Here is a 16,904-nt window from a genome sequence, read left to right as displayed (position 1 = left end):
GATGAGGTCAAATTGGAAGCCCTAGGACTGACCACTCTCACAACCCAGCATGCATATTTTCTGAAAATTAAATCAAACCTCTTTAAGTTGCAAGCATTACTTTGCATTATTCTTAACCATGCGAAAAAATATATATAACTATTAAAATTTTTGTTTTTCTGTTTAATCATCAGATGGCGTAAGGATCCCAACAAAATGGCGGCCGTCACCGCACATCTGGATCAGATCAAGATCCAGGATCCTAGCGACGAGGATCCAGAGCCGTACTCCCCAAACACCAGAGACACGACCAGCCCCGACTACGAGGAGAAAGACAGACCAGTACATTCATCCTCGTTCTCCATCCACAACGTCCTAAAGAAAGAAAGAGATAGCCCGGAGAATGTGTTCTCCACTGACAAACTGCTGCAGAATACGCCTAATTTCGAGGAAGGTTCGAGAAATTCCAGTATTAGTCCAAGGTTGGACGATGATCACGAGAGAGCTGATATCAGTGTTGACGACTCCTGCTGCAGTGACGACACCGTGTTGTCGGTTGGCAACGAAGCGCCTGTGTTCGACAAAGCACCAGAGGCCCAAGGAATAACCACCTTCAAACACATTCAGACCCACCTAAATGCTATATCCCAGTTAAGCCACAACCTAACTATGAACCAGCCCCTCCTTCTGCGACCGAATCCGATAGCACCAAACCCATTGATGTTCCTCAACCAGCCGATGATGTTCCAAAACCCTCTGATGAATCACGAGCTCAAAGCCAATGTACCTCGAATGCCGATAGCCCAGAACAGCCTGAACATGAGCCAGTTCAATATAAACTTCGGGAGCAAGTCCCACAAGAGCGACGAAAACCGACACCAAAATCAGAACTACTCTCCAAAATCTCCAGACAATGAATCGGAGAGGGACTTCATAAACCAGAGCTGTCTGAAATTCAGTATAGACAACATCCTGAAAGCTGACTTCGGCAGGCGGATCACGGATCCTCTGACCAAGCGAAAAACTTCGAAAGCGAGGCAGTACGAGAAGACCAGCCCCGTGAAGGAAGTGACTCCGGTGAAAGAAGTGGAGGCGAGGGTCCCGGAAGTAAAGCCAGCTGATAAGGGCGCGATAGACCTCTCAAAAGCCGATGACAGTGGAAGCAACGCTTCATCCACTCCCGGTGAGTTCTATTTAAGCAGAGTCCACTAGAATATCAACATTATATAATATTTTTAGCGGTTTTTCCTAAAACAATGTCATTTACTAATAATTTGATAGCTATATATCGATTTTTAAAGTTAGTTTATTTTTGCTCTCACAAACTTTACATCATCACGGAGATCCTCATCTCGTCTCCGTGATCACGGTTGCTGCTAACTGACCGAAAGATCTGGAGGATGTAGTTAAAATAATAAAAAAACTGATAGGAATAATCCTGTAATATTAGTTTTTGTTACTTGAGTACACGCGAACGGCTTAGATACCTTCATTTAAATTAATTTATCTCCCTGTGTAATTAGGATGTTATTTAAAGTGCATGTATCACGTATGTATCTTATCTTATCTTTTCTTTCTTTGGAAGGTACGACTGGTGAAGGTCCCATGGTGTGGCCGGCCTGGGTGTACTGCACCAGATATAGCGACAGACCGAGTTCCGGTGAGTATTAAGTCTCACGATTAAATAAACGTGTTTCTGAACGAAAATTGATTTACTTACAGCGCTCTTACTGTATTTGTACCGTAAAAACTAAATACGGGACGTACTCAGTTTCCCATTCATAACTCTACCTTGATAATATTATACTTAGCATGTTTGAACACGGTTAACTTTAAACGCTCAGTGTGTAGTTAAACGATATGTTTGTATTAAGGTTATAGATTTAATAAAATTCAAGTTATTTTCTCTATAAATAAACAAGTTAAATAAACAGCGGGTGTTAGATAGCGTTCTGTAAGAGCAACATTGAAAATATATAAAGAAATTTTCAATGTTAAATAACTATCAAAATAATATTTTCATTGTAAATAATAAGCGGATGAAATGTATTACAAAAATATTACGAAATATTAGCCCTAAATACATCGAAAATTATAATAAACCAGAGTCAGTGACCCATGAAATAAAAGCAGTCATATATTTGATGAGGCTCTTTATAAATGGCGATTTTGATGTTACGGCCGGATTAATGACAATCAAATGTATACCTTATTGTATTGGGATACGATAAAATTTCGCCTAAAAATCCTCCCCTTGTCAGACTACCTCCCAGTACGTACCCGAGCTGGGGTGTAACTTTAAGGCGTGTTAACAACAGATAATACGCCTGAAATTTTAACAAGTTTTATATTTTTCGGAAACTAACAAAATTTTCGTATTAATTCCCCTACCACAAGTATGCACGTCAAACCGACAGTTATACAGTTCGGATTATACGAAAACGAATGTTTTTGGATTATATATATATCATCATCATCATCGTCATCAGCCTATCGGAGCCCACTGCTGAGCAAAGGCCTCTTCTCACATGGAGAGGGTTAGAGCATTAATCACCACGCTTGCTGAAGACGGGTTGGCGAATCAAACTCATAATTTGAAATTATAAGTCCAGGTTTCCTCACGAGGTTTTCCTTCACCGTCCGTCAGTGGTGTCTAAATACTCTCAGAAAGTACATATGACTCGGAAAAGATCACATTGGTACTTACCAGGTTTCGAACCAGCGCCCTCACGTATGAGAGGCGGTTCCTTAACCTCCAGGCCGCCGTAACTTTATATACACATAGAGTCATTGCAATATAAAATCCAAGTCTATTATGATTTTCGTATTATAATAAGTATTCCTTTAAAACAATTCACACGAAACGTTTTATAAGAAACGTATGAATTATACAATTGTATAATATTAATTATACCTTACAATTATATAAGTGTATAATTTCATTAAAATCATTAAATTATCACGCAATAAAAACAAAATAAACATCACTAATGGAATTAAACATCAACTTATAAATAGTTGATACAAGAAGGGTGGTTAGTGAGGGGGAGATGTCGACGGTTGCGAGATGTACACTAGCTTATCGATAGATTAATTTATCGACATAGAAGCAGCGATCCGTGTGATTACATTGTTTGCATCGTCACACTAAATACGGAGAGTTCGGAGTACCTTCGCAAGTATAGTATGAACGTAGGTTATTGATGTTTAAATGGGAAACGGGAAACGGTCCGTGTGCAGTGTGACCATATAGACTTGTAGTAAGCATTTATACACATATGTGTATAATTTCATTTATTTTATCATTGCCATATAAGCAAATCCATTTTTAATGCGTAATATTATTTTATTCATGAGTTCTACTAATAAATGTCATTTCAATGTAAATAAGTTGTACTTGTTACCAACTGGAATGATAATTTATATAATAAGAAACAGAACTGGAATAGGAGACTCAGCTACACTTTTAAAATCATCCACCTGTTTACGAGACTGCCATCGAAATCGATCCAGCCGGTTAATAGATTAGACGGAACAAACAGACAGACACAATAACTAAAATAACATTAAATTTACAAGCCGAGAACATGTATAGACGTTGTCTCTCATCAAGAATTCACAAACCATCAAAAAATAAGACAAACATACACTATTAACATGTCAATTGGCCTTAAGAAACGTAATTAGTGGCGTCCTGTGACATAAAAACTATAAATCCCACCAGACATGATGCTCCGAACCTGATCTCGTCCTCGTTATACCAAAGCTAGCAGATCGCGCGCATGTAGCTAGTAACTTAGTACGTGTACACACATACATACCGACAGTTTGGACGTCGAATGATGATAATTTAATACGATGCAAAAATATACATAGTTATTTTAACAAATACATACCTCTGTTTAGTATGTGTGTTTTAATGGTGCTTACTACGCGTGCACACTTCACACTATTCGTTTGAGATACGCCTTCACGTAAGTTCGCTATGTTACTTATTTAATCGAGATGTGAAGATAATTTTTTAGTACATTTAATAAAACACAAAGCCATTGATTTTTAAGCATAATATGTATAAAACAATTTAATAAATAATGTGACAATAACATTATTGTTAACAAATATTAATTATCTATATAACTAACTAATTTTTAAATATTAGTTCAAAGAGTCTAGGCAAAGTTTCGTCTGCGCTCTGTGGCATTATAGTTTACGAGTATTTGCTAAACAGGTGGATAAAAAAAAAATGGTGATTTTCAGAAAACTGAAAAAATTATCAAAAATAAATCTTACAAATATAAAATAAAAATGTGTTTGTTTTATTTTTTATTTTTTTAATTTAAAACTATTCTAACTATTGGTTTGTTGATTATGAACTAGTTTATATCATCGACTTTGTCTGCGTGATCGGAGTTAGGTTTAGAGAGGATTGTTTTAGATAATAAACACGGTGACCAACACTTACGAAACAATATTTTGTCTTAATTTTAAAGAATAGGGAGATAAGTTATATCTTAAGTCCTATTCCGATGTCTAAACTACATAAGCAGGTCGTTTCAAACTTGGTTAGGAGAGAGGAGCTTGGACGGTGGAGGTGAGCGTTTAACGCGTTATATAGGGGTCCTTAAACGTACACCTGGGTCGCAAGTCCCCGGCACTGTTGAAGCTCCTCTCCCTGCAACGATGGACCCGGCACCCGCGCGGTGGATCCGTGGAATGCTGAGAGGTTTCCTTAACTCGTGACAAACGTCAAACCTCACAAGCCTCTTCGTTTTTATATCACTCCTGCTCTCTTCTCCGTTTATTCTCCATCAAGCAAATTTTTTTATCATAATTGAATTATTCCAATGATATTTATTCGAATAAATCAATAAAAGTCAAAAATTTTATTAAACAATTAAAATATTTGTGTTATTGATTAGTTGTTAATTACTGTTACGATTTAGAGCTCGGTGTACGTTAAATACGAGCAAAGTTAACACGAAAACGGACAGTTTGGACGTATTTTTTTTCATATATTGATAAACTTACTATAAATTTGGATAGTCATTCGAAAGCTTTGACAGTTTTAGGATGACAAACTGCGGAACTGTCTGTGTTTACGTTAATAGATGTCGGTAATGTTACAAATTTAACAGTTAGTAGGCGCAATGAAAATATACTTAATCGTAAAGCTTTTTAATTTCGCTATATATTAATAATAAATTATTATAAAATCGATATGCCTAAACCGTTTTATCATAACACTAGCTTCAGTCCCTGACTTCGTCTACATAGTTTTAACAAATTATAGTCGGAGAGTATCAAATACCCAGTATATAATATATTGCACAAGTAAATCGAGTCAATTGTTGTGGTGTAATTTTTTCGTGGAACCAAAAGAAATTGAGAGATATATTATATCCTATATCTTATGCTAATATATGATCTATATAATTGTAGAGTTTTATCAAAATCCATACGTTGAAAACTAACATACATCGGTAAAATGTACCCACCTCATTTTATCGACGTCTTCCCCTCACTATGAATCAAATGACACGTGTTTTTATTCCCCTTCATTAGTTTTTATTAACTATCGGCCTGCGACTTTGTTTAGCGCCGATTTCGTTAATACTTCCACACCGTCAGTTTGGTGGTGACTGGTGAACTATATCACAAATAATTATTGCAAAGCATAACCACTACCTAACACCTACGCTATGACATTACGACGTAACTTTGAAAGTTAACGCAAGAACTGTTGTTAATTAAATTAAAAACATACAGAAGACCAAATAATCTAGTTTTAAATACACATATTAATGTTATTTTTGTTCATAATTCTGACATTAATTACGCAAAACGCCGTGTACGGATCCTTGAGTACGTAACGTGTAATTAAAACAGGCAACGCTGTGATTACGTCGTGTTTGTAATTGGTCCTGGTGTTAGTCTGTATGTTGATAACATATAATTACCTCACTGAGTTATTTCGGGTGTTTCAATAAATACTCCGAGTCAGTCGTGTGTACGTATAGTAAGGTTTGTTTAGTATAACCGCTGTAAATAGACGCTGACTGTAGTACTAATTTAATAATAATATTATCAAGAAATTACGTATATATTTTATGTGTATTCTTAACATTATATATATTTTTTAAATTTTACTTACCTGAAAAAATATATATATTTTGAATTAATATAAAAAATATAAAAATATCTTATATGTCACGTATGTGTTATGTGTGTGGGGTCGTCTCGGGAGCACTGCAGCCCCCGGATTTCGCCCCCCCGTCCTGAAATTTCAATTGGCGCTAAGTTTAGCAATTAAAAGTCAGTCAAACGTCAGTGAGCTATCTGCCAAGTACTTTATTGATGTGACAGTATGATTTAGACATAGTTTCAAATAAATGAACATGTATTATATATATAAAGTTTAATTTAAATATTGAGAAGATTTTATTTCGTCTTTTATATAACAAAATATTTCCATATATAAGAAATAGTTGTAACTTAGATATCGAGATGAAAAACGATAATGGCTTACTACGATTTTTATTAAATACAATCTTTGGATTCATAAAAAATTTTAAACCAACGCTCAGATTAAATATTAAAAAAAAAATATTGAAGAGAAAAATATATGTGAGCTTTATTATGTAATAAAAATAATATTTTGTGAGACAAACCCGCGGGTCGTTGCTAGTGTCGTCGGAATTATCTATAACTAAGGGGATAATTGTTTAATCTCGCCCGAGTCCGGTTTGCGATTCGTCTCGAATACCATTTTAATTGAGCGTTTTTTTGGACGCAATCTTCAAGAAACGAGCGGTTTTTTTGCCGTCCAATTATAATTGTTTAAATTAATGTCAGTTAATACTATAAATTTTATGCGTACGTATAAATTGTCGGTGGTTATTTAAAATATTTTTAGTATCATAGTCAATAGTGCTTCATACAAGATAATAATAAATAACAACATGGAACTACACCCGTGTATAACTACTGTATGGATAAGGAATTAATAAAAACTATTTACAATAACTAATAGTATAAAATCAATTAATGTTGATAATTTAAGTAGTTTTCAAACTAGTTTATCGAGAAAATCATTTTCATGCATAAATAGAATTGCGGTAGGTCCAATACTAGAGAGACTATCATCAAAGGATTACATACATACATAAATTTATATGTATATATATATATATATATATATATATATATATATATATATAAATATATTCATATATGTATTCTTGTAATTTGATACGGAATCATTGTCGATATAGGAAATTAAAAATATACATGACATTAGTGACATTGGCATTATGCTTGTAATACCGTCCGGGCTGTATGCTTTAAACCTTAGCCTGTGAATATCGTTATAATAAAAAAATATATATCATATATATATATATGTTAAAATTTTGTCAAGGACGTATAGCCGTGTATATGTACATTTTATAACGTCTTTTAATGTGAGTCTATATTAGCACCTTCAGTAACCAGATCACGAGGAAGTAGCTATGTTGATATCCTGACGATGTTTTTTACTCTCATAAGTTCGTATTGACACATATATGTTTAAAACGCTTGTAACTCGAACCAAGTCTGTCGGTGAATCGATGTAAGACCGGTCAAATAAATTATTTATTAACGAATGCAGAATTAAAGCCAGCTCCTTATTTATAACTCGATTAAGATTTAACTTATTATTTTGTTGCGTTCAATTATAATTTTAAGATCGGAAATATTATTAGCACATCTAACACCGGCCGTAAACTCACTGTATACGGCTAGTCTGAAGTTTAGAACCGACATAGCGGTGATACAACGCGAAAACATGAACACCGTCCGTGTGTAGTCAAGGAAAACTAGTAGTAAGTAATGTATTCCGTTTCGTCCGTGAACAATAGGTAGATTTTTATTTTGTTCCATAGATTAAAAAGAGTTATTAAGAATAATCTGTGTAACGAATTCTGTGTCGATGGAGGTCCGATAAAACAGTTTTTGTTTTATTATTTTAATTAAATGGTGTTATAATAATTGCTTTGATGTTTCATTTTATTATTATAGAATTGTTATTCTGTCTGTCTGTGATGTATACATATATATATGAAACATATTTATCCGTCTTCTAGCAGTAGATAGTAATTTAATATTATATATTATACTCGCTTATAAATAAATAAATGTCCGTTTTTTGTTTGTTCATTATTATTAATATTAATATTATTATTTTTTTCATTAGATCGTAACAATATCAAAAACCTACGTTTATTATCATCTGTAAGTACTATCTAAGTGATCGCCTCCCGGTTGGTGAGGCAGTTAATTTTTCAGTTAACACCTTGTTAACTCGCTAAATGTTGTGTTAATTTGCATCGCTTTAATTCCGTTAACCGTCTGTTGGCGTTGCCTAAATTAGTTTTGTTTATGAGTTATACACTCGTAAGTGTTTGTCTGTATGCATCGATTATTGTATTTTTAATATACTTCATATATTTGTATGATTGTATTTTTTAATTTAGCGACAAAAATACTTCAAACATAAAAATGATCTACAGATATTATATACATATATGTACATAAGAATCTTAAAAGTACTGCCATTAGCTTAAAACGTTTTTTTTTTTACTAAAAATCTAACTTAACTTTAAAGCTTCAATATTAATAATACTATTAAAATATATACTTTTCGTATATCTTCATATATATATAAAACAAATAACAAAGTGAAAACAGCTTGACTAATTGTTCTCGTAATTATCTACTATTGACTCTAGAAACATTCCAAGATGGCGGGCTGTCAGTTTGACGTTTACAAGTTTCCCGCGTTTTAGTAAAGACGTAATTACTTACCAGCTTCTTAGTGGAAATTCATTTGGTGTACAAAGCTTAGAACATCGCCGTACTATCGTTTATAATTGAGGAGGTTATTTGATTAGTGTCATTAATAGTAACGGTTATATGTGGATTGGGGCTCGTTAAATTGATTGATACTGGCGTCCTGCTGGGACTGTTGCTTACGAATCATAACTTAGTTTGAATTTGAATTAAATCTATTTGATATCTTTGTTGTATAGTAGGTATGGGTGTGTTAGGCTTTTTCGCAAAAGGCGAAGGTCGGTGTTGTACAGCCGAAAAGAACAAACAGTTCGTATATCAAAGTGGAGTTCCTTAAAAATATCTTCCCCAGCACTCACCCCTGCGCTGGGGTGACTAATGGCCCGGACAGAATTTGGTTTATCTCGTAACAGCAGTGTTTAATCAATGCAACACTCCATTGAATTAATTTTGTGTAAACGATGTTTTACGAACTCACAATATGGCGGACCTTATCGGCGCGTGTTTGTTTATATCAATATGTCCGACATCTTTTTAGTACAGTAATTATAATATTGTTGTAATTTTAATTGTTTCTACGTAATTATCTGATATATACATAAATATATTAAACGAAGAAAGCTGATAAAGAAATTAATTGTTAAATTGTAATTGTGTACAGAAGTAATTTATAACTGAGTGAACTCGGTCAGGTCGGTTTTGATATTAATATAAAAAAGAAATCTTAACGATTTTGATGTAACTAAATCTAAATTTGCGATCCTGAAAAGGAAAAGGTTAAAAGAAATATTTTGGTTTTGTAATTAAATATATTTAAACACAAAGTCTTGGTTATCTTAAGAGTATTTTGAACTCATTTACGCTGAATACATACAAACTTTGCATAGAGAAGAAATGTACAGAGATATTAATTTATATGAAATGTATTATAGAAATATATTGAATTATATAAAATATATATTACACACACACTACCATAACTTTCACACACACACACACACACATATAATACATCCATACGTGAAGTCCCCTCAATGTGTGTGTGTGTGTGTGTGTGTGTGTCACTGTATGTGAAACGTAATGACATGTCTAGTCTACTACTGAAGTTGAAATAATCAATTAATTATTGCTGAATATAGATCGATTGTAAAAACATTAAATTATATCATGCGGATCATGAAAATTATACAACAAAAATAGTTACCATAGGTTTGCGTGTTCAAACTGATAGTTCAAAGTTTTTCGTTTCTGTACTAACGTCATAGTATCGGGGTGGAAGTATAATCTAATCTGATGATGAAGCATAGTCATCATATATATACTACACTAGCTACCAGCCCCGGCTTCGCACGGGCTCTTTACAAAAAATATAAATAGCCTATTTAATTTTGAGAATTATTAAACTTATATTATGATAACTTTCAAATGATTTAAAAAGTAATTTACGGATACTGTTGCAGGCTCGGAAACGACGTAATTTATTTTGATAAGACTAATAAAGAATACGGTATTTATGTAAATAGCTTTCCAATAAACGCTTTAGGGATGGCAATTTTTAAAAGTTGTAAAATGGATATAGTATGTTATCCTCAAGGTATAGACATATGCCACCGCGGACTTTTCTGTAGACCTGTATAAGATACACAGTCCCACCATATATTATTTTGTTATATCTCAAAGACTTGAGGCAGCGTTTTGGTTAAAAGCTCTCAGACGGCTCATGTTTTCCCGACATCTTCAAACAATATCGTTAATGTACTCACAAGCAAATACAAAAACTTAACACATTATATACTAAAACCTTCCTCGAGAATCACGCTATCGGGTGGTGATAACTGTTTGATAATCGGTGCAGTAGTTTTCCCGTGTATCGCGAACAGACAGACAGACGCGGCGAGGGACTTTGTTTTATAATATATATTGAATTGACGATACAAATATATGTGTTTATATATACGTATGATTTTAAGCCAAAATTTATTTTGGTTCGTATCCACTATACCATATTATAAAGTGGTGGGTGATATAGATATAGTACATATTAAATCACTGTTCGTCTTAACCGATTCCTATGTAACTTTATAATGTATGTATTTATTAAAGTTATACCTATATATAATAGACCTAATAATATCAAATGAAATTAGTACGGGCGTCATAGCTCAGCGGCTGTAACGGCGGCGCGCTCGCTGGCGCGGTCCCGGGTTCAAACCCGTCATAGGACCAGGACATTTATTGCTTACAATTGTTGACATCGATCAGACGAGACCCGTAACAAATATATATATCAAAAAGTGCAATTAAACTCCTTGTAGCTCCGTAGTAATATATACCTTGTATGTAAGGAAATAGAGAACAGTTCTGCTTGACGGTGTGTTACAAGAATAATGAAGTATTAGAATGTGAGCTTTATGTGTAGGTGGTAGAGTCGAATTTCGTGCGGTGACGTCGTAGCGGTGACGTCACGTCCGTTGTTGGTTGTTTTGTGGATATCAAGCGCGGGCCACCCAGCCGGCGGATTAGGGTTGCCATCTATAAAATTTATCTATACATGTTTACTATATATTAATTACTTAAAAAAATATTTTAATACTATTAATTTTTTATTATAAATTCCTTATGATACGTACTTATTTGTTGTAAGTGAAATTGTTTTCATAAAATATATATTCATATTTTTTATTTATTACATAAATATTAAATTACAATGACTATTAATTAAATTTCATTAATTATTCAAATATAAAATAGTTTTATTTGACATTGTATAATTTCATCGAATCGACAACCCTGACAATAATTACAAACATGGCGGACGTAAAATGAATTTGTCAAAACACAGCAGAGTTCCAATAGATTGATGTTGGATACAAATATTAATACTATTAATAATATACATATGTCTGTATGTCCCGACCTAACTACTAAACAGATAGACGTGAGATCTGTCATAATTAAACACGAATGAGATAAAATTTAAAAGCAATAACCATAGTAACTATATCCGCATATAAAATTTAATAGTTTATGAGTTATATCGTAACATATTGTAAGACATACAGACATTCGTATTGATCAATTTTAATTTATTTTGTTTTAGTGTTTTAGAATATATAATTAGTACATTTTACTTATAATGTATGTACGTCACAGGATGAACTAAATGCTGAACACTTTTTGATTAAGTTGTAAGTGTCTCATAGGTGGTGACTGAGGAGAATAATAAATATTATATATTAAAATGTCTGTTCCTCGCACACGTCATAAATACTAAACTTATATAGATAAAAGTTAAAAACTTATTTAAAAAAAAAATACTAGGATTTTTTTATAAGAATTACTTTAAACTATTTATGATTTAACATTGACAAATCAAAAAAAAAACCTCTTTCTTAGTTAACGCATTAACGGTAACAAACATACACATCAACATATATATTAGTAACCTAATATGGAACTAAAATATAATCAATTACATTAAAACTTAACAAGCCGATAGATTTCACACACGAGATGGACAAAAAATATCTGTAACCTGACCCGGCGGCCAGCACCGAGACGCCCGGACTGTGATGGTTCCGTATATATATATATACATACTATAAAAGAGACGTAAAGAAAAATAATTTTGGTTGAGGTCATGTAGATTTGTTACCTTAGTATGAATCAAAATGACGTCGTAGATACGTTACACTTACAGTATGAAGTAGCGCGAAAGGATTTTTAATGGAAAACTGCGTGTATTTAGTTTATAAGGACAAACTCGTGGTAGACACTAAGAGTGGAGTGAAATCAAATATTACGTACTAACATTATACGATATAGTCGGTTAAATCTGAATCATCCTATATGTTCTATTCCTTAATTAATTATATATATACTAAAGACTATTTAACTATTTAATTTATATTTATATATAAAAATTAATTAACCGTCGAAAATGACAACCAAATATATTAGTAACGTATTAATGTTTACTAAAAAATGTGCATAATTAATTATAATAACGAACACCGAGTATAAAATTAATAATGTCCCGGAAATATATAATCTGTTTGATCAATCAAACTTACCTATATATATATTTTAACGAATTAAAAATTTCTATCAAAGCTGAATGACTAAAAACTCAATACACAGTTGATGGTTTAAAAAAACTATCAACGTAGCTCTGCGATGAATTAAATCGAGATATTATAAAAAATAAAACAGAACTAAAGCCATTTGTGACTGCACATATTATAAAACTAACTTTAACTCGCGTTAATAAACTTTTATTATGACAATTTCTTTTATTTAAATCACACGGGCTGTCACACTGACAGCGAATTTGGCGCCAACGGCAGCTGTCAATTGAGTTGAACCGAGCTGTGATATAATTTATACGTGATTAGTGAAACTAATGGCGTCGCTAACGTATTTATGTTGAAGCTATTTCAGTTAATATTTTCGTGCTAATATCGCAGCCATTAGACTGTAGACAAATTTGTTCGCTCTTTGTTCTTATTTTTTTTATATATATATCACACTAATTGATAGCCTTAAATTAAACGTCGGCTGTTTGTTTTGGTTCTTTTCCTGGCGGCCATTAAAAAATAATTTCGTTCACGATGTCGTGCTTCTGTTGGATTATATATGCTGTTGTTAATATTAACATTAAAAATTTATGTCATTTTACTATTTATAGTTAATGGATGTTCAAAATATGGGTATGTTGTGAATTTAAATTTGATGTTTAGGTTATAATTCACTTTTCTGTTGCTGAGTATTAAATGACGTACAAATTGTTAGCAAAATGGCGGCTAGTTATCTAACTGTAATAAACATTTAATTTGTACTAATGTGCATTTAAAGTAACTATTTTTAAATATGATATATATATTAAATCGTAATAAAAACTTAACTCACAGTAAAAAGCGATTCCGCACTCGGCGTATGAAAGGGAAACCACATTAAATTTATATTTATATATAAGTGAATATAACTCGTATAGATTACATGTTAGTAAAAAACACACACGGACTTACAGACGACGAGACTGAGGTATTGTGACACCATACGACACGGGTAGACACTCAGGAGACGAAACATACGGATTGTAAATATGAAAATCTATGAAGATGTTTGTTACTCAGTAATCCGAAAACTACTGAACATATTTTGATAAAACTCTACAGTCATGCAGCTCAGATATCAGAATAGGACATAGGATATAATTTATCGCGTTATTTTGTTTATTCTAAGCAGAATCGCAGCATCACAGTCGTGTTGTAAAAACTCGCCTCCCGTCTATTAATAGTTAATACATGTATTTGTTTAGAAGGGAATATTTTTTTATCTCTTATTATCTGTAACTCCGTTTGAATTTTCATGTTACATGTGATAATTAAAATTAATAAAGCCCATATTAATCTGTTTCATGTTAGAGTTACATCGATCTTTGTTCAGCCAATATAAAGAACACATTTATATACATTTATCATTCACATTTATCAATAACTTAGAATTGTATTTTATTATACATTATCCCCTGTGTCTGTACTGTCTGCGGTGGATCCAAAAATTAAGTCATCACTCAAAACGAATAGTTTTATTTTTTTTTAATACCAAACCCCGGATGATATTATGCAGTACATATAATAATACAATGCGATTTATATTACAAAAAAAGTAATTCAAGATGAAATACATATATTTAAAGGTATTTATTTACAAGTTTAACCCAAAATTAATTTCAATAATTTGAAAATTTATATACGAAAAAAACGAACAAAAAAGAGCAATGAATATATTTTTTATTAATTAATGTATAATCATAAAACATAGTATTACATAAAGCGATCCGCGCGCTCTTATAATCCTTATTTTGACAGCAAACTTCAATGGAGATAAAAAAAAAATAGAGCGAGACAGCGCTATACGTGCGAGCGGGACGGCAACAGACGCGCCTGGGTGGCATTATGAGTCATGGTAGCTCTTACAAGTGACAGATTAACTTAAAAAATACAGATTAAAAAGATTCCACTCTAATAAAAGATGTATGGCTGTGGCTGTATATGGAGGACCTTTGACTGATTTTGGAACTCATTAGTGTCGTTCGTAATTCAAAATCATATCTGTACAGTTGATATCAAATGCATTGATAGGTTCAAACTTCAATAGAATTTATTAGTTTAGGTTATATAAGTAAAAAGATCCAGATATACCACGTAAGGATTTACATCCGCCGTAAAGATCCAAAAAATCATTAATACTAAACACGGGATCAACAGACGGACATACAAAAAAAATGTATGGACGGGAAACAACTCAATTACTTCACACAAATGTTCCTTAAATAAACTCAGATTTGCCAAGCTATAACGAACTTTAATCCATTTAAATAAAGTACTAATTGAACTTAGACATTCCGATAGGAATTCCTCTCAGTAACGACAAAATAACATTCGGAATCTCCTATTATTATTACGCTCTATGCCATTGTAATAAAGGCGTTTTTATTATATGATCACCAATCACTGATAAGCGACATTAGGCCTTATTGCAACAAGATAGAGTGCATTCAAAATTTATATGGGAACGGTGAAATGGATTCCTTTTATGAAATTTTTGAATTCTGATTTCCATACAATGGATAATAAACTTTAATTGAATGTAATAAAGTTTAAATTCTATTAAAGATATGACGGATGTATTGGAATGTTAAGTTTGATATTATATGTGAATTTAGATCTTAAAACGTTATCCGTAGAGTCGATATTTCATTGGTCACATTTGTTCAAAGTTGTGGCTCGACTTGAAATGTTTTGGTGACATTAAGTAAGCCGCGTTATAAATGGCGTGGAGACGAACCGTTATTAAAAAATATAGATAAATAAAATAAATTAATTATCAATACATAAATATAACTAACAGAAATATTAGAAATTTACATCGCAAAATTAACCACCGTTCGGACATTTAAATTATTATAAAAATATTTTCAGAAAACAGAATTCAATATAATTCCAATAAGAATATATAAAAAAATAAAATAAAAAAAAATATAATTTAATTAATTAATTTAATCAAATCATAACCTTGTGATAACCGATTTATTATATAAATAAAATCTATATGTATGGATATATTAAAATATTTTTTTCGTATAGAATCCGAATATATTCCTGGACACTCTCAGCTCTCTCCTGGGTGGCCGGACCACCCGGGGTAATATGAATTAGGCGCCGTCGGTACATCACATACACACACGTAACATACATACAGACATACACACACAGATACAAACAAATCAATGCAAAAACATCAAAATATTCACACACACACACACATATATATATATATGAAATGCTATTTACCCCAAGTCTGGTTATTAGCCGATTTAAATAGGGTAGTTTCAAATTTAGGCATCATATACATAAAGATACAATTAAAGCCTTTAATACGTATATATTATGAGTCAAATTGTTTTATTTAGTGATAGAGACACAGACATACAATAAGAAATAAAGTAATAAAACCTATAAGATAAGTGTGACATTTTAATTTAAATTAATTTTAATTTAATGGATACAACTTATTTCGTATGTGATTTTTTTTAAATTTAAATATGTCGTTGTAATGCTGGCATAAAATTATATATTTTTATACTGTATATTATCTAAATTAAGTAGATGATTATCCTTTAGTACGAGTGTGTACTCAACACTGATAGTACAAACTTTATCGTCTAATAATATATGTATGTTTGTCCGTCTGTTACTCTAAGTGACAGGACGTATTATAATACAAACATACTGTTTTTTGTCCGATATATATTTTTTACATTATCACCTGATTCAAATGTAGCTAACATTTTTTTTACCATATATATATTATATATTAATGAAAAATAAATTCCATTTCAACGATATACGTTACTAAAATCCTATTTTTATATACAGCGATGACGTCATTTCCTATAACTTAACTGTCACCGAAAAATGGCCGCTCATTAAATATAGAGAGCACAGACAAGGCTAATTAGACAACTAATCTAATTATAATTTATAGTTTAATAAAAATTCAATTTATTCACCCACAAAAATTTTCTAATT

General features: G+C 32.1%; 1 protein-coding gene across 1 annotated transcript in view; it reads left to right on the top strand.

Moving 5' to 3' along the window:
* The window catches only part of LOC116776385 (homeobox protein invected-like), a 30,415-nt gene that overhangs the window by 10,125 nt on the left and 3,386 nt on the right, over positions 1-16,904 (top strand). The window contains exons 2-3 of the mRNA XM_061525406.1: positions 174-1,162; positions 1,565-1,639. Of these exons, the coding sequence (XP_061381390.1) occupies positions 196-1,162; positions 1,565-1,639 (1,042 nt within the window). The 5' untranslated portion in view covers positions 174-195. The remainder of the gene's footprint in view (positions 1-173; positions 1,163-1,564; positions 1,640-16,904) is intronic.

Source organism: Danaus plexippus, chromosome 28 (assembly GCF_018135715.1).
Source record: "Danaus plexippus chromosome 28, MEX_DaPlex, whole genome shotgun sequence".
NCBI lineage: Eukaryota > Metazoa > Arthropoda > Insecta > Lepidoptera > Nymphalidae > Danaus > Danaus plexippus.
This window is presented reverse-complemented; position numbering and strand designations above follow the sequence as displayed.